Source organism: Carcharodon carcharias, chromosome 23 (assembly GCF_017639515.1).
Source record: "Carcharodon carcharias isolate sCarCar2 chromosome 23, sCarCar2.pri, whole genome shotgun sequence".
Classification (NCBI taxonomy): domain Eukaryota; kingdom Metazoa; phylum Chordata; class Chondrichthyes; order Lamniformes; family Lamnidae; genus Carcharodon; species Carcharodon carcharias.
The window spans coordinates 47,010,477-47,033,165 of NC_054489.1; the positions used below are offsets into that span (position 1 = coordinate 47,010,477).

Here is a 22,689-nt window from a genome sequence, read left to right on the forward strand (position 1 = left end):
ACATAAATCCAGTCCCAAGGATAGAAGTCCACATCAGTCAATGGGGCATGGGAGAAATCCTGAGGCAAGGGATGCACAAGGTTTCTGGGGCCTGCAGAAAAACACCCGCACCTCTGGCCCAACAAATAAACTTATAAACCCATTCCATTATTTTATTAACTCTAGATTTGAACTCCATTTTCCAGAAATATGTGGGTATTCATATCACTAAAGGATTGGCAGGCTGGGTCTCTTCTCTCTTGAAAAGAGAAGGCTGAAGGGTGACATAAAGGTCTTTAAAATGATGATTACAGAGCGGGTACAGAGAGAATGTCTCCTCTTGTGGGAAAGAGAATAACTAGAGGTCATCAGTGTAAGATAGTCGCCAAGAAATCCAATAGGGAATTCTGAAATACTGGCAGGTGGAATAAACATAATGTGGCTACATGACTTGGAGATTCTTGCTGAGCAGAGTAAAGGGCAGAGTTGAAGGAAGTTTCTTGAATTGAAGGTGTGGTGAATGCCGACCTACCCTTATTCACCACTCACAGAAATTAAGGGAACAATGTATGAAATTTGGTGATGGTCTGAAATTAAAGGGAGCAGAGGAGGTGTGGCAATTGATTTTGAAAGACTGGGCAAGGACATTAGTAAGCTGGTGATATGTACAGATGCAATTCAACATAGGGAATGTGAATAATATATGTTGGCACAGGAATGGGAAACCCAAGCTCACCTTAATTAGTGAGATTATGGAAGGGTTAGAGGACCAAAAGGAACTTGGAGCTTTGTGCAGTGATTAATGTGAATTATTGATTCTGCTGTATAGAATTTGATGTGAATTATCAATTGTGTTCGGGTGGCTTTGATGTGGGTTGCTGATTTTATTGTGTCATATATCAGATTAATTACTGTATGAGCCATCTAGAACGTATAGTAAATTACTGATCGAATGCCAAACCATTTGACATTAATTGACATGGTGCCATATAGAATTTAATGTGGAGCACTGGAGCTGTCATGAAGTACTTCATGTGAATTACTGAATGTGTTGTGTCATGTTTGATATGAGTTGCTGATTGTGTTGTATGTTACTTGAAATGAATGATTTACTCTGTTGCAACATATTTAGTGTGAGTTACTCTTTGCATTGTGCCGTACTGGATATTTATTTTGAGGCAGTATCTATAGTGATAGACAAGGTAATGCCTATGGATAAAAACCAATAATTAATCGTTAGGAGATTAGTTAGGTGCGTAGAAGATGGAGAGTAGGGATAATAGGTATGTATTCAAATTGGAAGGAAGTGGGTGGTGATGTTGCACAAGATTCTGTCCAAGGGCCTCAACAATTTACAATATTTATTCATGATTAAGATGAAAGAATAGAGAGTCATATATGCAAGCTTGCCAATGACAAAAATTGGTGGGATAGTAACTAGTGTGAAGGGGACCATAAAATTAAAGAGATATTGATAGATAAAATGAGTGAGCAAAAGTGTGACAGATCTATTTCAATGAAGGTAAGTATGAGGTTCTCCAAAATAGGATAGATCTGATTATTATTTAAATAGTGAAAGTCTAGGGATGTTGGAGGGCCAAGGGCTTAAATGTGGGGGTCAAAATTAAGAATCTTGTCGATGATACAAAAACTGTCGGTGTGTTTGATGAAGAAGAAAGTGAAGGACTGCAGGAAGATACCAATGGACTGGTCAGGTGGCCAGAAAATTGGCAACTGGAATTCAAAATAGAGATAATGTACTTGGGGAAGGCCAACAGGGAAGGTAATGTACTTGGGGAAGGTAAAGGATTAGCACCCCATCCACCACCTTCAACATCACTGACCACCAACACATAGTAGCAGCAGTATGTACCATCTACAAGATGCACTGCAGAAACTCACCAAGGCACCTTCAACAGCACCTTCCAAACCTGCAATCTCTACAACCTAGAAGAACAAGGGCAACACATGGGAGCACCACCACCTGCAAGTTCCCCTCCAAGTCACTCACCATCCTGACTTGGAAATATATCGCCATTCTTCCACTGTCACTGGGTCAAAACCCTGGCACTCCCTCCCTAACAGCACTGTCGGTGCACCTACACCTTATGGACTGCAGCAGTTCAAGAAGGCAGCTCACCACTACCTTCTCAAGGGCAATTAGGGATGGGAAATAAAATGCTGGCCTAGCCAGTGATGCCCACATCCCATGAAAAGAATAATTAAAAAGAACACAATCTTAAGATATTGAGAATTGTAGAGGAATAGAGGGACCTTGGAGTCCATGGCCATACTTTCCTGAAGGCAGGAGGACGGGTAGATAAGGCGGCTAGGAAGGCATGTGGAATACTTCATTTAATTATCTAAGATGTAGGACTGTATCAAACACTATTTAGTCCACAGCTAGAGTACTGCACACAGTTCTGGTCACTGAATTACAGGAAGGGAGTAATTGTATTGTTGTGGGTGCAGATGAGATTTCTGAGGATGTTGCTAGGAATGGAAAATGTTAGCTTTGAGGGAAGGTTGGATTTGCTGGGGTTGTTTTTTTTTTGGCATAGAGGTGCCCAACAGAAGATTTAATCAAGGTGTATAAACATCTGAGGGGCCTGGATAGAATGGATAGGGAGGATCTCATTCCCTCAGCAGTGGAGCCAATAACCAGGGAGTATAGATTTAAAGTAATTAAGTGGTTAGGCCTGGTTGGGTGTATTGTGTACAATTCCAGGCAACGCACCTTACAAAGAGTAAATTGGCCTTGGAAAGTATGCAGTGCTGATTAAGCAAAACATTACCAGAGGTCCATGAGTTAAATTATAAGGAAAGAGGACATGAACTCGGTTTGTGTTCCCTAGAATACAGAAGATTGATGGGGTGATTTGATTGAGGTTTTTAGGGTGCTGAAAGGAAGAGATGGGGTAGATAGAGAAAACAATTTCCACTGGTTAGGGAGCCTAAGGAAATGCAACAATAAAATCAAAGCCAGGTCATTCAGTGAGAAGTTGGAGAACACTTCTTCAAACAAAGTCTGTTGGGACCGTGGAACACTCTCCCAGCAAAAAGCGGTAGATGATATAGCTCAATTACTAAATCTTAATCTGAGATCAATAGTAGAAAGGCTGACAAGGTAGCAGGATTGAGTTAAGATACAGATCAGCTGTGATCTCATTGAATGTTGAAAAGGCTCGAAGGGCTGAATGGCCTATTTATATTCATATGTTCTTACTTATGGTTGTGTCATGTATTTGATGTGAATGACTCCGCTTTGTCACGTTTTATTGTGAAATACTTAATGAGTTGTACAGTATTTGATTTAAATTACTGATTTTTTTGTATACAGTTTGATGTGAATTACTGATTGCACAGTCTACTATTTAATATGAAGTTCTAATTGTCTGATGTGATATTTGATGTGAATTACTAATTGTGCTGTGTATTATTTGACGAGAATTACTGCTTTTATCATTTAGTTTTTGGTCTGAATCACTGGTTGTTATGTAATATTAAGTGTGTAAATTGCTTATTTTGCCTTATTGTGTTTGATGTGAATTACAAATGTTGTCCTCTAGTACTTGGTGTGAAATACTGATTGTCATATCACATTTGATGGACTGTTCACTACCTTGGTGTGATATTTGTCCCCAAAATGAACTTCCAACCCCATTTCTGTGCAATCACTAAGATCGTCTGTTTCAACTGCTGGGACATTGCCACCTCCATCCTGCCTCAGTTCATCACTGCTGAGACCCTCGTTACCTCTTCATTATCTCTGGACTCAATTATTCCAACACACTTGTGGTTGGTCTCCTCCATAAACTTGTGGTCATCCAAAACTCTGCTGCCTGTGTCCTTACTCAAGCCAAGTCCTCCTCATCCATCATCTTATTTCTCACTGACCTTCATTGGCTCCCTGTAAAACACAATTTGATTTTACAATTCTTATCCCCTTTTTCTCAAGTCTCACCATAATCTGGTCCCTCCCTATCTCTGTAATCTCCTACAGCACCTCAACACTCACTTTCCTCCTTAAAACCTACCTCTTTGACCAGGCTTCTGGCCATTTGAGCAAACATCTCCTTATGTGGCTTGGGTATCCAACGTTGCTTCATCACATGCCTGTGATGCACCTTGGGATATTTTATTATGTTAATAGTGCTACATAAATGCAGGTTGTTGTTATTGATGTCAGTTATTGATTGTGTCATTTAGTACATGATGCAATTTGTTGGCTGTGTTCTTTGTTGTCCCATTTCTAAACTCTCTTTCTTCTCCAAAATCCAGAATTCCAAAATCCAAAAGGTGTTACGTCCCAATTCCATGTCTGTGTTTCCATCAAATCCATGTTTGAATCCCTCCACCCATGCCCAAGTACTGAAACAGCTCTTATCAAAGTTGTAAATGATATTCTGTGCAAGGTGAAAATGGTAAATTATCCCCCCTCACCCTTCTCAAAGGGTCAGTGGCCCTTGCGATATTTGATCATACCACCCTCCTCCAACACCCCTCCACTATCATCCAGCTGGCTGGAACTGGCCTTGCCCATTCTTACTGAATTGTAGCCAAGTGGCTTCTCTTCCCACTGTCACCTCTGGTTTCCACAAGTGAAATTTAAGTGAAAGAAGGAGGGGGGGTGGGTGGCAATATAAAATAAAGGATACAATCCTACAGGGGATGCAGGAACTGAGAAACCTTCAGGTAAACGTACACAAATCATTGAAGGTTTCAGGGTATGTTGAGAAAGTGGGTAAAAATAGCCGACAAAATCATGGGCTTTATAAATAGAAGCATGCAGTTCAAAAGCAAAAAGTTGTCCTAAACCTTTATAAAACACTGGTTCAGCCTCGACTGGAGTGTTGTGTCCGACTCTGGGCATTGCACTGTAGGGAGGATGTGAAGGTATTACAGAGGGTGTAGAAAAGGTTTACGAGAATGGTTCCAAGGATGGTGGACTTCCAATTACGTGGGTAGATTGGAGAAGCTGGGACTGTCCTCCTCAGAGAAGAGAAGGCTGGGGGAATATTTGACATGTGTTCATAATCATCAGTCATCTGGACAGAGTAGATAGAAAGAAATTGTTCCCATTGGCGGAAGGGTCCAAAAGCAGAGGGCATAGATTTAAGGTGATTGGCAACAGAACCAAAGGCGACATGTAGAAAAACTTACTTTAAGCAGCGGGTGGTTATGAGCAGGAAAGCTCTGTCTGAAAGGGGAATTGTGATTTTCAAAAGGGAATTCAATAAGTGTTTGAAGGGCTACAGGGAAAAGGCAAGGGAGTGGGACTGGCTGGATTGCTCTTGCAGAGAGCCAGCATGAACTTGATGGACCAAATGGCCTCCATTTGTGCTGTAACCATTTTATGATTCTATATCCAAGTTTACCAATGACACACATCTTGGTGGTACATCAAGTCATGTAGACCCAAGAATAAAATTACAAAGAGACATTGATAGATTGAGTGAGTGGGCAATATTGGGGCAGATATATTTCAAAGTAGGTAAGAGTGAGGTTATCCATTTTAGACGAAATGTATATAGAACCGAATAGTATTAAAATGGTCAAAAAAGATTTAGGAGTCCGTGTACACATCGTAATGGTCAGGTACAAAAATAATGAAAAAAGCTAACGAAATGCTGACCTTTATATTTAAAGGTCTAAAGTAAAAAGGGGAGAATGTTCTTCTACAGCTTTTTGTTAGACAGCATCTGCAGTATTGTGTGTAGTTCTGGACACCCTGAGGGTGTTCATAATAAGAACTAACAACATTAGAAATAGGAGCAGGAGTAGGAAACAGGAGTAGGCAAATCAGCCTCTTGAACCCACTCTGCCATTCAGTAAGATCATTCCTGAACTTGTGCATCAACTCCATTTTCCCACCCTTCCACCCCCCCCACATTCCTTGATTCCCTTAGTAACCAAAAATTTATTGATCTCAGCTTTGAATATACCCATCAACTGAGCATCCATAACCTCAGGTTAGAGAATTCTAAAGATTCACAACCTTCTGAGTGAAGAAATTTCTCCTCACCTCAGTCATAAATAGTCAACCAATTACCCTGAGACTATGACCCCTAGTTTCACACTCTCCAGCAGGGAAACAGCCTCACACAATCTTCCCTGTCAAGACCATTAAAAATGTCATACGTTTCAATGAGATCACCTCTCATTCTTCTGAACTCTAGAGAATATTGTCCGATTCCACTCGATCTCTCCCAACAGGACAGGCCTCTCACCCCAGGAATCAACCGAGTGAGCATTTTTTGCACCACCTCTAAAGGAAGTTTGTCCTTCCTTGGGTAAGAAGGCCAAAATCACTAAAGCACACTCCAGGTGTGGTCTCACTAAAGCACATATAATGGCAACAAAACTTCTTTTCTCCAATCTCTTTGCAATAAAGGTCAAAATACCATTTTCCTTCCTCATTATTTACTGGGAAAGGCGGTAGAGCAGGAGTATTGTCTCTGGACTAGTAATCCACTGGACTAAAATCCCACCATGGCAGAAGGTGAAATTTGAATCCAATTAAAAGTCTGATAGTGACCATGAAACAATTGGCAATTGTTGTAAAAACACATCTGGTTCACTTTATGGAAGGAAATCTGCCGTCCTTACCTGGTCTGGCCTACAAGTGACTCCAGACCCACAGCAATGTGGTTGACACTTAAATGCCCTCTGAAATGGCCTCGGACAAGGAAATCTCTTGCTAATTGTACACCTTCAACTGATGAATGAGTGTTCCTACATGTTGGAGGAAGCACTGAGGGTGGCAAGGGTGCAGAGTGTACTCTGGTTGGGGGACTTCAATGTCCATCACCAAGAGTGGCTTGGTAGCACCACTACTGACTGAGCTGGCCGAATCCTAAAGGACATAGCTGCTAGGCTGAGTTTATGGCAAGCGGTGAGGGAACCAACAAGAGGGAAAATAATACTTGACTTCATCCTCACCATCATCCTCGCCTGTCTCAAATGCATCTGTCCATCGGTAGGAGTAACCACCACACAGTCTTGCGGAGACAAAGTCCTGCCTTCACATTGAGGGCACCCTCCTTCATGTTGTGTGGCACAACAACTGTACTAAATGGGATAGATTTCAAACAGATCTAGTAACTCAATACTGGATAACCATGAGGTGCTGTGGGCCGTCAGTGCAGCAGAATTGTACTCAAACACAATCTGTAACCTCATGGCCTGGAATATCCCCCACCCTACCATGACCATCAAGCCAGGGGATCAACCCTGGTTCAATGAAGTGTGCAAGAGGACATGCCAGGAGCAGAACCAGGCATACCTAAAGAATAAGGTGTCAACTTGGTCAAGTTACAACACAGGATTACTTGCATACCAAACAACATAAACAGCAAGTGATAGACAAAGCTAGTTGATTCCACAACCAACGGATTAGATCTCAGCTCTACAGTCCTGCCACATCCAGCCTTTAATGGTAGTGGACAATTAAACAACTCACTGGAGGAGGAGGCTCCACAAATATGCCCATCCTCAATGATCGAGGGGCCCAGCACATTAGTGCAAAAGATAAGGCTGAAGAATTTGCTACAATCTTCAGCCAGAAGTGTCGAGTGGATGATCACCTTGGCCTCCTCCGGAGGTCCCCAGCATCACAGTCTTCAGCCAATTCAATTCACTCCAAGTGTCATCAAGAAACAGCCGAAGGCACTGGATACTGCAAAGGCTATGGGCCCTGACAATATTCCAGCAATACCACTGAAGACCTCCACTCCAGAACTTGCTGAGCCCCTAGCCAAGTTGTCCCAGTACAGCTGCAATACTGTCTTCTACCCAGCAATGTGTAAATTGTCCAGGTATGACCCATACGCAAAAAACCCGGCCAATTACTGCCCCATCAGCCTACTGTCAGTCATTAGTAAAGTAATGGAAAGGATCATCAAAAGTGCTATCAAGCGGCACTTGCTTAGCTTTGGATGCTCAGTTTAGGTACTGCCAGGGCCACTCAGCTCCTAACGTTATTACAACCTTGATTCAAACATGGACAAAAAAGCTGAACTCCAGAGATGAAGTGAGAATGATTGCCCTTGACATCAAGGCAGCATTTGGCCGAGTGTGGCATCAAAGAGATCCTAGCAAAACTGGAGTCAATGGAAATTAGGGGAAAACTCTCCATGTTGGAGTGATACCTAACAAAAAGGAAGATGGTTGTGGTTGTTGGAGGTCAGTCATCTCAGTTCCAGGATATCACTGTAGGAGTCCCTCAGGTCAGTGTCCTAGGCCCAACCATCTTCAGTTGCTTCATCAATGACCTTCCTTGCAACATAAGATCAGAAGTGGAGATGTTCACTGATGATTGCACAGTGTTCAGCATCTTTCGCAACTCCTCAGATACTGAAGCAGTCCATGTCCAAATGCAACAAGGCCTGAACAACATTCAGGCTTGGGCTGACAAGTGGCAAGTAACATTCACGCCACACAATGACCATCTCCAGCAGGAGAGAATCCAACCATCCACCTGACATTCAATGGCATTACCATCACTGAATCCCCCACTATCAACATCCTGGAGTTACCATTGACCAGAAACTGAACTGGACCAGCCATATGACTATTGTGGCTACAACAGCAGGTCAGAGGCTAGGAATCCTGCAGTGAGTAACTCACCTCCTGACCCTCCAAAGTCTGTTCACCATCTACAAAGCACAAGTCTCCACTTGCCTGGATGAGTGAAGCTCCCACAACACTCAAGAAGCTTGACACCATCCAGGACAAAGCAGCCCACTTGACTGGCAACCCATCAGAAACAATCACTCCCTTCATCACCAACACAGAGTGGCAGCAGTATGTACCATTGACAAGATACACAGCAGAAACCCACCTCGGCTCTTTAGACAGCACCTTCCATACCCATGACCACTACCATTGTAGTAATTGTAGCTTTAAGGAATGTAGCGACTAGCTTTAAGACTTATTGTGATATATAGTATCATGTGACAGTGTGAACGAATCAGCTCTAAGCAGGGGAACCTTAGAGTTGGGGTGGTTCTTCTAGTTGTGGAGCTTGATGGGAGCATGTAACTGCTGCTGCAGCCTGTAAATAAAGTTCGATGTTTCTAATGAGAAACCTGTCTGGAAAATCAAGTCCATAACAACCATCTAGAAGGACAAGGGCAACAGATAGATGGGAACACCACCATTTGGAAGTTAACCTCCAAGTTGCTCACCATCCTGACTTGGAATATATTTCTGTTCTCTCACTGTCGCTGGGTCAAAATCCTGGAGCTCCCTCCCTAACAGCACTGTGGCTATACCTATACCACAGGAATTGTAATGATTCAAGAAGGCAGCTCACCACCAACTTCTCAAGGGCACTTAGGTATGGGCAATAAATGCTGGCCTAGCCAGTGCTGCCTACATTCCATGAATGAATAAAAAAAATGCATATATTGACACTGGAAAGGGTACAGCTCAGATTCACCAAAATTTTACCAATGATCCACTGGTTAGATAATAGGGAGAGATGACATAAAGTAGGCTTGTATTCTGAAATATAAAAGATTAAGGGGCTATTTGATTAAGGCTCTCAAAATTTTTCAAGATTTTGATAGCATGGAAGTGTGCAGCAGCCTTCCAACAGCAAGCAGTAGGTGTCAGCTCAATTAATAAGTAATTTTGCTCACTGAGGATATAAAAGGACCTGGAGCCAAGGCTGGCAGTTGGAGTTGCTGATCAATCAAGATCTTACTGAAAGGCAGAAAATGCTCAAGTGGTTGAATGGGTTACTCCTGCTCCAATGTTCCTAATTCTTGATTGAATTGGGTAATATTCATTGTGAATTTTTTAATTGGGTATGTAGTATTTAGTGTAAATTACTGGTTTTGTTGTTCAGTATTTGAGGTGAATTACTGATTGTGTTGTTTAGTATTTAGCATAAATTGCTGAGTGTGCTGTCACAGAGCTGCCTCAGGGAGATTCATTTAATAAACATTGCTAAAAATAAAAATGAAATTACTCAGACATGTCCCCTCATGTGATATTGTCACATGAGCTGGGACATGTTTATGAATTTTCAGAACACATTTTATTTAATTAATAAACACTTCATGAAACCTCATCCCGCCCGTGGATGAGGTTTCATGAAAAATGCAAAGGCTGCTTGGGCTCTTCGCCTGCCCCCCCGCCAACCTTACAGTTAGACGGGCAGCCCTGAGACTGGCAGCCCTGAGAATCAGTTTAATTAGTTAATTAATGGCCTTAATAGGCCTTTGATAGTTCGGCAGGCGCGCAGCTGACTTCGGTGCGCGCCCGCCGAACTGAGGATCGGAATGACGGGCGGTGATGTTGGGACACACGCCCAACATCCCTGCGCATCATTTTACACATCAGCGAGTGGGGCCTACCCCCCACACGCCAACCAGAAGATTCAGGCCATAGAGTTCCATCATTACATCCCTGCTTTTGTATTCAGTACCTTGTCCAATAAAGGAAAGCATTCCATATGCTTTCTTTCCCAACTTATCCACCTCTGCTGCCACTTTCAGAGACCTCTGAACATGCACTGCAAGGTCTCTCACTTCCCCTGCCCCTCTCAATACCCTCCCATTTATTGAGTATTCCCTAACTTCGTTTGCCCTCCCCAAATGCATTACCCCACATTTCTCTGGATTGAATTCCATTTGCCATTTCTCCACCCACTCAACCAAACCACTGATATCATTCTGGAGACAACAGCTATCCTCTTCACTATCAACTATACAGCCATTCTTTTGTGTCATATGCAAATTTCCCAACCATGTCTCCCACATTTAAGTCTAAATCATTAATATATACGATATACAGCAAGGGCCCCAACCCTGAGTCCTGTAGAACACCACTGGAAACCACTTTCCATTTGCAAAAACATCCATCGACCATTCGGTTCTTGTCGCTGAGCCAATTTTGGACTCAAATCGCCACATTGTCCTTTATCCCATGGGATTGCACTTTTCTGACCAGTCTGCCATGTGGGAACCTATCAAATGCCTTACTGAAATCCATGTAGACAACATCTACTACTCTACCCTCATCAATCCTCCTTGTTACTTCCTCAAAAATTTCTACTCACTTAGTAAGGCACGATCTTCCCCTAACAAAACCATGCGGACTACCCCTGATAGGTCCGTGCCTTTCTAATTGATCCAATTGACCCACAGCTGACCCAGGAGAGGGATAAGAGTGCCCCTCTCATGCAGAGTTTGTTCCCTCCCACTCACATCCATAAATCACCCTCAGGCACAGGGGTAACCCAAAAATGGCTTCTGTTAATTTCATTTTATGTGTTAATATTGATGCTGTTTTGTTGCTGATTACTATTAACACCGTTATTGTTGCTGCCATTAAATCATTCTGTGAGAAGTCATTTGCAAATCTGATACTCTGAAAAATCTTTTGAACAAATCTGCACTTTGAACTGTTGTCAAGAGAAATATAACAGTGCTTTTCAATTAACTATGTCAAACCAGTCTCAGTAATGAAGCTTGCCACTCAGCCAGCAATGTTTATGTTGAAACGTTCACTGATGAATGTTCTACTGTCTTTGTCTTGCTTGATATTCCTATTGTGTCCTGTCCAAGGAGGGAGGTGGAGGAAGGTGATGGTGGGCACTGGGGAAGGCAATGATGGGGGTTGGAAAGGATGAAAGTGAGGTGTTCAGGTGGGTGAGGATGAAGCAGGTAGGGGAGAGTGAAGGAGGGAGTTGGGTGGGTGAGGGCAGGTGTTTGTGAGGATGAAAAGAGATGTTTGTTGAGGGTGAAGGTGGGTGGGGGGGTGGTGGGTGAAGGAACATTTGCTGCTATCATTGTCCCAATGATTAAACAACCAGCTAATATTTAGCCGGCCTGCCCACTGTCACCGCAGTCCCCTCTGGTAGCATTGTGCAGTATTCAGGGTGCATTCCTCCTTGCAATGTACAGTGTTCAGTGTAAATTATCATTTGCTCCATACAGTATTCGGTGTGAGTTACTGTCCACACTGTACAGTATTTATTGTGAATTACTGATTGCTCTTACAGTGTTTAGTGTGTATTACTGTTTTCAACATACAGTATTCAGTGTGAATTACTGATTTTACTTACAGTATTTATTGTGAATAGTGTGCTCATGCTGTGCCACATTCAGGGTGAATTACTGATTGTACTGTATGGTATCCAGAGTGAATTATTTTCCAATCTGTAGCACATTTAGTTGCCGTGGGTTTGCAGGTTCATGCTGTTGATTTTATTGAATCTAAATGATTATATTTTTAACAGTCTGCCATGTCTCTTTCTAGTACAACAATGTCTTGTCTGAAATGGAAACCACCTACAGTATTGCAAAAGTATGTTACGCAAACAAGACTTGTCATCCTCTGGACCCTGGTAAGCCACAGGCTGTAATGGAATATCTTCACCCATTTTTAATGTTCTAATCAGCACCATTCATTCATAACATTGTGCATGTCCAATACCATTCGTACACTGCTGTGAGAATGTACAACATCATTGAATCACAGATCACAGAATCATTACGCTGCAGAAGGAGGCCATTCCGCCCATCAGTTCTGCCTCGGCTTTCCAAATGAGCATTTTGATTAAGTGCCATTCTCCTGCTTTTCCCCCATAACCCTGCACATTATTTAAATAGAAACAGTTATCTAATTCTCTCTTGAATGCCTTGTTTGAACCTGCCTCCACCACAGTCCCAGGCAGTGTATTGCAAACCTGAACCACTCGTTGTGTGAAAAAGCTTTTTCTCACATCACACTTACTTCTTTTGCAAATCTCTTTAAGTCTGTGCCCTCTTGTTCTTGATCCTTTTACAAGCGGGTACAGTTTCTCCCTACTCTGTCCAGTCCAGCCCCCTCATGATTTTGAACACCTCCATCAACTCTCATTTTGGCCTTCTCCTATTCAAGGAGAACAGTCCCAACCTTTCCAATCTACCTTCATAATTGAAGTTTCTCATCCCTGGAGCCATTTTTGTAAACCTCTTCTGCACTCTCTCCAATGCGTTCACATCCTTCCTAAAGTGTGGCACCCAGGACTGTACACAATACTCCAGCTAAGGTCTAACTAGTGCCCTATACAAGTTCAGCATAACCTCCTTGCTCTTGTACTGTCTGCCCCTATTAACAGAGCCTGTATGCTTTATAACTGCACTCTCCACCTGTCCTGCCATCTTTAATGACTTATGCACATATACACCCATGTACCTCTGCTCCTGAACACCCTTTAGAGTTGTACCTCTTATTTTATATCATTTCTCCATGTTCTTCCTACCAAAATGAATCACCTCATACTCCTCTGCATTGAACTTCATCTGCCCACTCCACCAACTTTCCTATGTCCTTTTGAAGTTCCTCAATTTACAATGCTTCCAAGTTTTGTATTATTCGCAAACTTTGGAATTGTCCCCTGCACACCAAGATCTAGATCATTAATATATATCAGGAAAAGCAAGGGTCCTAATACCGACCATGGGAACTCCAGTACAAACCTTTCTCCAGCCCGAAATATATCCATTAACCATTACGCGCTGTTTCCTAATACTCAGCCAATTTTGTATCTACTTTGCTACTGTCCCTTTTATTCCATGAGCTGTAGCTTTTCTCTCAAGTCTGTTGTGTGGCACTGTATCGAATGCCTTTTAGAAGTCCATGTACACCACATCAACAGCAGTACCCTCATCAACCCTCCCTGTTAACTCTTCAAAAAACTCCAGGAAATCAGTTAAACATGATTTTCCCTTTAGAAATCCATGCTGGCTCTTCCTAATCAACCCACATTTTTCCATGTGACTATTAATTCTATCATGAATAATTGTTTCTAGAAGCTTACCCACCACTGAAGTAGCATTTATGTACTTGGGAGTGATTGTGCAGTGCTTTGGCAAATAGATTTTCCCACAGGTACTCAACATCCTCTCTCATCAGCTCTCGTATGTTTACTCTGTGTTCTGACATGTGAGGTATGAAAGAGTCAAAACAAGGATACTCCTCATCTCTTTCTTGCCTCTTGGAACTTCCAACTCGGAGAGCTGTGACTCTTTTGGGCTCGGCTTGATTCCATCGGGTGTGTACACCATTCAGAAAGACTGGCATTCTGTCACCTTCACAATGCATTTGTCTGCTTTTAGCTTGATCCCAGCTTTCTTTGTTCTCTCCATGGCTTCATGTAGATGGGAGTCATGATCTTCTTCATTACCATAGACCTAGATATCATCAGGTATGCTGGCTGCTCCTTTGCATCCCTTGTATGTCTCACCTACACCAGGAGGATAGCAGGGCCATCTGTCTCGGTGACATAAAGCATGCAGTTAACATCTTTTCCTTTGTGTGTCCCTCTGGGTTGTTTTGTTCCTAGCTGTTGAATCTCAGTTCCCCATATGCTGTTAGCATAACATTGCTCAGTATCAGAGCATCTTTCTTTGGTAACCATTTTCTTGGAAATGTTCAGGAAAGATCTTCTGGTAGAGTCTGAGCAGGATGCTGTTACTCTGTGCTCTGGTATGAAGCTTCAGCTTCAGATTTATGGCTGTGAGCTTATTTCTCACCCTCTTCCTGATCTGAATGGCTGTGCAAATTTCTTTTCTCTGGGACTGTTGCACCCAGCCATTTCAGGCAGCTACATGGTTCCTATGTCTATTGTATCCCCAAAATCATGGCCATCTTCCAGGGTTATGAATGGTTTGGTTTCTTTCTCATTCACCCTGTTGCTCTGCCTCTGGTAACTCCTTCACCATCTTCTTTCTTTGTTCCACACAACATTCCCTGTGATTGAGTTTTCCATATGCTCTGTCTTTGATCCGTTTGCAGGATAGTTCCTCCTGACTGTGAACTGGTCGTCTACAGCTCTTGCACATCTTTCTCTCTGTCTGGTGTGCATTCTTTTGTTGCTGTTTCACTGCAACCACCCTGCTGTTGTTCCCTTGATTTAACTGAAAGCTAGCCATTTGGGTAGTCAGCACCTTCATTTGTCAATTTGTGCCTTTATCAACTCTGGCAACATCAGCAGACTTTGATATTATGAGCCTGTCGAATCCAATCAGAGCTCTTTTGTACATCAGATCTCCAAATGAGCTGATATATTGGCCTTTCATCTGTTTCTTTGAATTTACATTTGTTGGGTTCATTTCTCAAACGCATTAAGAAATTGTCAACAAGCTCACCTAGTCCCTGCTTCAGGTTTTGAATTTCACATCAGTGGGCTTTGGCTGGAGCTGTGTGCTGAATTTTTTTCTGGGTTTTTACTGTTGTCCTCACTCATCTCCCAGTTATTAAACAGTTCTAATCCTTTTGCTGCTACCCACAAAAGGATATAGCTGATCTTTTTCTCTTCAGTAGTGCCTTTTAGAATACTACTCAATGACGGTCTGCACTTGTGTTTAAACTTCACAAATGCCTCTATGACATCATCAGCCTCACCAATTCATCATGTCTGGAGCTGTGCGTTCATGCTGAGGAGGTGGCTGTTTTGTTTTTGCGTAACTCAGTTTTTCTCTCTCTTGGCTGGTATGTATTTTGGTTGATTTTTCAATCTAATTCAGCATTAAGTCTGTTCAAAATATTTGAGTCTAACAGACACCCACAGCACCAGTATGTCTTTTGGTTCCCAGAGTTCGAAATGATCAGACTTTAAGACTCAAAATGCTGGAACTTCGAGTGTATTTCTTGCTGCTCTCTGTGTGGCTGGTGGACTGACCTATTGTAACTCAGCACATGACTGCAGTGCAGCAAAGAAGCCACCCAAGAAGTGGAGGAGATCTCGCAAGCAGAGCTATTCCACTTACATGTACAGGGTGCTGACCCAGGTCCACCCTTCCACCAGGATCTCGTCCAAGGCCATGAGTGTTATGAGTTCCTTCGTTGTCGATGTTTTCGAGCACATCGCCTCTGAGGCTTCACACCTCATTCACTACAACAAGCGCCACGCCACCTCGGCCAGGGAGATCCAGAGCACCATCTGCCTCATGATGCCAGGGCAACTGGCCAAACACACCATCTCCGAAGGCACCAAAGTGGTCACCAAATACACCAACTCCATGTAGGTCAATCATTCTGAAGATTATAAAATAAAATGTGCCAACTGGATGAACAATTAGTTCTTATTTCTTCATGAATAACGTAACAATATGACGGGTAACACACTTTCACCCTGCCTTGGACCCATCTCACCCTCTTCCTGTCGAGCTGCCACTCTTGTACTTTCCAGTGTTTCCACCTCCAGACCCATCATTGTAGTGAAAAGCACTACTCCACGATCTGTGTGACCTCTTTCTTCTGTGTTATTAGCTCTTTATTCCTGCAAAGTCAAAAGCAAGAGTGTTGATACCATGGTGTTCTTGTCATCTACCCCACAAGTGCTTGTGGGGTGAGCTCTACTCACAGCTCAGGATTGCACCAGGGCGCACACATCCTTCTTATTCCTGAGCACTATATGTACCTTTACGTTGCTCTGTTCCTAGGTGTGGTGGTGATCCCAGAACTGGAGGCCCCTTGTATGGGTGTCACATAGCTACACAGTGGTTGAAACACTTTCTGCACTAAACCCACACCCCAGACACAATATTCTTGAGATTGTTAGACTAAATACTTAGTGAGTCTGGAGAGTGTTATGATCCTAGTTGATGTTAATACTGGATCAGCCAGATCCCAGAGTGAAACCTGGCTTGGCAGATCCTAACTTTGTTTTGTTTTTTTTTAGAAACCATGGGGGTCAGTTACTGAACACATCCTCAAGGATCTGCCAGTACACTGTTAATACAAAGAATAAAATGTTTATTAAACAAGAAAACATGAACTATATTACACTAGACAAAAAGGTTGGAAAGAGTTCAATACAGATACCAGTCAATGATTCAAACTCTCATTATTCCTTTTTTTCCCAGCAACTCATTCAGACACAAAACCTCAGTCTGTTTACCACTGTCTAAACACTACGGTTTCTTGTTTGGTAACTCTCTTCACTTCAAGAGTTGTAAAACCTCTGCTTCAAACAGTTTTCTTCCAGTGAATTTCTGAGCACCCACTAGATGCCAGGGCAACTGGCCAAACACACAGCTGGTATCTCTTCCTCTGAAACCCCAAAAGCTGCAGTCTAAACTCATTATACTTCAACTTCAGAGCAAACACGAGTTCCCTAAACTCAGCTCCCCAGCAGACTTGCAGGATTTCTTATTCGAGAGATTAGACCTTCTGCCTGCACTCTCTGGTACACACACACTAACTGACTGCCCTTCTGGGTTTCCCTGTCTCTCCATATGTCTCTGGACACCTGTCGCTAGACAACTGCACAGCTTTTTTTTACTTTTTTTTTTAAACTTCACTAAACTACTAACCCCTCGGTAACCCCTTGGTAACTCTCTTCACTTCAAGAGTTGTAAAACCTCATTAAAAATATATGTATACAAATACGCCCCTAGACTTCCTGGCACCCAGCTCACAAAAAACACTGAATGAAACTAAAACCAGGTTTTACCTTTCTTAACACTCAAATACAAAAAACCAGGAGTTATATTGGAACACATCTTACTACCCTAGCTTACATCTTCTACAAGGCTGTATGAGACACCAAATCATGTGATGTTGCATCACTTCCGCTGATGATGTACAGAGTATGATTAGCATATTAAAGATTAGAATTAACCCCTTAGCAACCCAGTATCCAATATAACACATTACACCACACTGCTGATCACACTGCAGCTGCTCACCCCTGAGCCATCTCCATCCATGCCTGCTTTGTCTGACTGACTGATCTCCTCTTGCCATTCTCCAGGAACAGAATGCTCCTCCGGTCTGTCACCATCTCTAACAACACCATCAGGGAGATTTCGGCAAACTGAGGGGCCACCCGTCCATGCCATTCTGGTGCTCTGCTGCATTCCAGCCTCTGCCATTGCCAAGGATGCCAATGTTCACAATCATGTACCACTGCCCTTTAATTTGGGCCCCTGTGTCTAAAACCCGGCACCTTAATTAATCTGCCACCCTTAGTGATTGCGAATCTACAAGTGGGACATCATGGAGCAGGTTCGCGACCTGGAAATGGACCCGATGTCGGGGTCCTGAACCTGGAATGAAAATTCAGCCCAACTCCATCTAAAAGTGTTTGTTTTATTTCACGTCCTCCATTCCCATCCTGCTGCTACTCTGGGTACAGATCCACTGACACCAGCCACCACCCAGGATCATATCCAAGTAGCTGCTCTTAAAGCCTGAGGCTAGAGAGTGAGGGAGTTCCCACCCAACCTGTGTCCTGTCCTCATACAACCATAAACACAGTTACCAGACAGGGTGACTGGGAGCCAGGACACTGAGACTCTGGCCTCTCAACTACTGTCATCGCTGAAATCAGATGACAGCACAGACATGGAATCCAGCTTCCTGATCTGACTGGATCAGTAACACATGTGACAGTATGCCTTGCAACTGAACACTCTGGGCATCAGAGAGGGGAATTGTAGAAGACACAAATCTCAAGCAAAGGAAACGACCAGAGGTCTCTTCGTCACCCCCAAACTGTTTTCTGTTCTTCCTTTTCAAGTCACTTAACCCATTCCTTTCTACCTGCAATGATAGTCTCTCCTTCAATAGCTCCCTGTGATAAAGTCTCCTCTGTTCAAATAATCCTCTGCAGGAAAGCATTTCCTCCAATCTTCCACCGTATTGATCCAGTGATAATCCTCAAACTGAGCCTTCACAATTCACCAACCCAGGAGACAATCTTGCACTATTACCAGTCTCAATTTTCTCATTATTTTAAGCTCTCTAATTTTCTCTTGTATTGTGGCTGCAATGATGAACATTTCTTCATCACTATACCCTCTCATTCTTGCTGATATAATGCTAATGAATCTTGCCAATATCCTTCCAATAATAATGTGCAGCAAATTCTCCACACTTTATAAACACAACCCTATAAATATATGGACACACAGCCCTGTGATTATAAAGACTCACACACAGCCTACATTACATACAAACCATCTTCTCGTGACTATACTGAATCATTTGAATAAATGTGATTTTTTGGGAAGGTTTGAAGGCACCTAGCTGCCCCCCTGCTCTGATGTCCCGTGGGACTGGGTGCTGATTCCCTGCAGGATGCTACTAATTACTGGGACCCAGGGCTTTGCAGCTTTAGATGTCAAACTGACTGATCTGTCAATCATCCACAGATCTAACAGCACTCATGGCGACTTCAAACAACTACAACGATCTGCTGTTTGCTTGGCAAGGATGGAGAGATGCCTCAGGAAAGAAAATGAGGACCAACTTCAAGAAATATGTGGAGTTGAGCAACAAGGCAGCGAGACTGAATGGTGAGGCCCAATGTGGTAGGAGAAGCCTTGGCCTTTAGTCACACAAGCAGCCCGTGTAAAAATTGACTTGCCAGAACAGTGCAGTGACTAGACTGTATCTTGTCCCAGTATGGTTAGCCACAATCATCCAGAGCTCATACAGACCAGGAGTAGACTGTTCAATGCCTTTCTTAAACGATATGTAATTCAAAGTGAGTAATATTAATCTTGGATTTTCAATGTTAACATCAAACCCTCCCAGGGCAGGTACAGTACGGGGTTAGATACAGAGTAAAGCTCCCTCCACACTGTCCCCATCAAACAATCACAGGACAGGTACAGCACGGGGTTAGATACAGAGTAAAGCTCCCTCTACACTGTTCCCATCAAACACTCCCAGGACAGGTACAGCACAGAGTTAGATACAGAGTAAAGCTTCCTCTACACTGTCCCCATCAAACACTCCCAGGGCAGGTACAGCACGGGGTTAGATTGCAAAGCTCCTTCTACACTAGCTTAGGGTTAGATACAGAGTAAACTGAACAGTATGTCTCAGAAGAAACATTTTGAATTTTTCTATTTCCCCCATGAATCACTCTTTGACCTCTGAATGAGATTGCCAACTGGTGCTGGGTTGATGCTCTGGGATTGTGTCCACTGAGGACTTAACAAGAAGGTTTCTATGTATCTAACCCCTGTAGCAGGTTGGTTGGATTTGACAAAGGTGTGCAGCTCAATGCCTAAACCCTATTACATCACCCAGTCCTTATATCTTTCAATGTGCTTGTACTGTTCTCCTAATGCAACAAAAGATGAACAAGAGAGAGTTAATGTGGAAGAACACACTCTCCATTTTATTTCCCTTTCTGTTTCAGGTCACACTGATACTGGAGCTTTCTGGAGGTCACTTTATGAGTCCAACACCTTTGAAGCAGATTTGGAGAATATTTACCAGCAGCTGAAGCCCCTGTACCTGAACCTACATGCATATGTCAGGAGAGCATTGCACAAGAAATATGGAAACCAATACATCAATCTGAAGGGTCCAATCCCAGCTCATCTCTTGGGTAAGATGGATAATTACAACACCAGCTTATTCTGGAATGGTGACTGCCACACATATGAGCCTGCACACTTTCTTTCTTCAATGTCAGAGTTGCCCTTGGCGTATTTAACCTGAGCTTTGGGAAGCAGGGTTTCCAACTCTCTTTTGCAGTGTCCGAAATCCTGCTTCCAACCAGTGACCTAATCCACACTCCAATCCAAACCAATTAATCAGCAAAAGAGGCCGTGAACCCATGACTTTTAGTCAGCATTGTTTCAGCCCTGACTGGGCTGGGGGAATTCGCAGACCGTTCCGGGAGTAATTGACACAAACTTGGACCTCAAGGACCTTGGGGTAGACGGCAAGGTTAGAAATGGGGTGATCAAAAGCGAGAACAGAAACATCAAAGGTGTTTTTTTTTATTATTATGAGGAAGCTGATGATAGTGGCATTGAAAGGAAAAGTAATGGGGTTGGGAGTCAGGAAATATAGTTGAAAAAAAGAGCAATGGCTTTATAAAACAGTCTTAGACATCTGCAGGAGTATTCCATTTAATTCTGGGCACCACATTTTAGAAAGGGTGTTGAGGCCTTAGACAGAGTGCAGAGAAGACTTAGCAGAATGGCACCAGAGATGGGGAACTTCCATTATGTGCAGTTTTTTGTTGAATGTGTACATTGATTAAGCAATAAAGAGTGTTATGTGCAGTTGTGGAAGCCATGGAAATGGTACTGTGAAGATTTAACTTGAACAATATTCTGTAATATAAGAGAAGGCTTGAAAATCTGCATTTCTATAGCACCTTTCACAATCTCAAGATATTCCAAAGTGCTTTTACAGTCAGTGAAACACTTTTGAAACACACAAGAACACATGAATTAAGGAGCAGGAGTAGGCCATTCAACCCCTCATGCCTGGTCTATCATTCAATAAGATGGTGGCTGATCTGATTGTGGCCTCAACTCTGCTTTTCTGTCTGCCCCTGTAACCCTTGCTCCCCTTGTTGATCAAAAATCCATCTAACTCAACCTTGAATAGATTCGATGACCCAGCCTCCACTGCTGTCTGGGGAAGAGAATTCCAAAGATTAACACCCCTCTGAGAGAAGAACTTCGTCCTCATCTCCATCTTAACTGAGAGGCCCCTAATTTTTAAACTGTGTTCCCTAGTTCTAGGCTCCTCCATAAGGGGAAGCATCCTCTCAGCGACCACCCTGTCAAGCACTTTTGGGAGCTTATGCTTCAATAAGATCACCTCCGATTCTTCTAAAATTCCAATGGGCATAGGTCAAATCTGTTTAACCTTTCCCTCATAAGACAACTGCTTCATCCCAGGAATCAGTCGGGTGGACATCCCCTGAACTGCTTCTAATGCAATTATATCACTTAACTTAACCTATCTCAAACTCTTTGTAGACTCTTTGTCTCCTTGACAACATACTTTCTTATTTATCTTTCTGCTTTCAGCTGATTTAGCTATCATACATTTGGTCCCTTCATCCAAGTCTTTGATATAAATAGTTGAGGCCCCAGCACTCATCCCTGTGGCACACCACGAGTTACAGCTTGTCAACCCAAAAATAACCCATTTATCCCAACACTCTGTTTTCTGTTAGCTAACCAATTGTCTATCCATGCTTTTTTTAAATTCATTTATGGGATGTGGACGTCACTGGCTAGACCAGCATTTATTGCCCTTCCCTAATTGTCCTTGAGAAGGTGGTGGTGAGCTGCCTTCTTGAACTGCTGCAGTCCATGTGATGTAGGTACATCCACAGTGCTGTTTGGGAGGGAGTTCCAGGATTTTGACCCAGCAACCGTGAAGGAACAGCGATATATTTCTAGGTCAGGATGGTGAATGACTTGGAGGGGAACTTCCAGGTGGTGGAGTTCCCATGTGTCTGCTGCCCTTGTCCTTCTAGGTGGTAGTGGTCAAGTGTTTGAAAGCTGCTGGCTAAGGAGCCTTGGTGAGTTCCTGCAGTGTATCTTATAGATGCTACACACTGCTGTCGGTGGTGGAGGGAGTGAATGATTGCTGATGGTGTCAATCAAACAGGCTGCTTTCTCCTGGATGACATTATGCTTCCTGAGTGTTGTTGGAGCTGCACTCATCCAGGCAAGTGGGGAGTGTTCCATCACACCCCTGACTTGTGCCTTGTAGATGGTGGACAGGCTTTGGGGAGTCAGGAGGTGGGTTAACGCCACAGGATTCCCAGCCTCTGACCTGCTCTTGTAGCCACAGTATTTATATGTCTGGTCCAGCTCAATTTCTGATCAGTGGTAACCCCCAGGATGTTTATCATGGGGGATTCAGCAGTTGTAATGCCATTGAATGTCAAGGGGCGATGGTTAGATTCTCTCTTCTTGGAGGTAGTCATTGCCCGGC

The 22,689-nt window shown here is 43.1% G+C and overlaps 1 protein-coding gene across 3 annotated transcripts in view; it reads left to right on the top strand.

Annotated features, from left to right (window-relative positions):
• ace (angiotensin I converting enzyme (peptidyl-dipeptidase A) 1) overlaps nucleotides 1–22,689 on the top strand; it is a 194,497-nt gene that overhangs the window by 138,571 nt on the left and 33,237 nt on the right. For all 3 annotated transcript variants that reach the window (XM_041173612.1, XM_041173615.1, XM_041173616.1), the window contains 3 exons: nucleotides 12,250–12,337; nucleotides 19,137–19,280; nucleotides 20,135–20,326. In XM_041173612.1, the coding sequence (XP_041029546.1) occupies nucleotides 12,250–12,337; nucleotides 19,137–19,280; nucleotides 20,135–20,326 (424 nt within the window). The remainder of the gene's footprint in view (nucleotides 1–12,249; nucleotides 12,338–19,136; nucleotides 19,281–20,134; nucleotides 20,327–22,689) is intronic.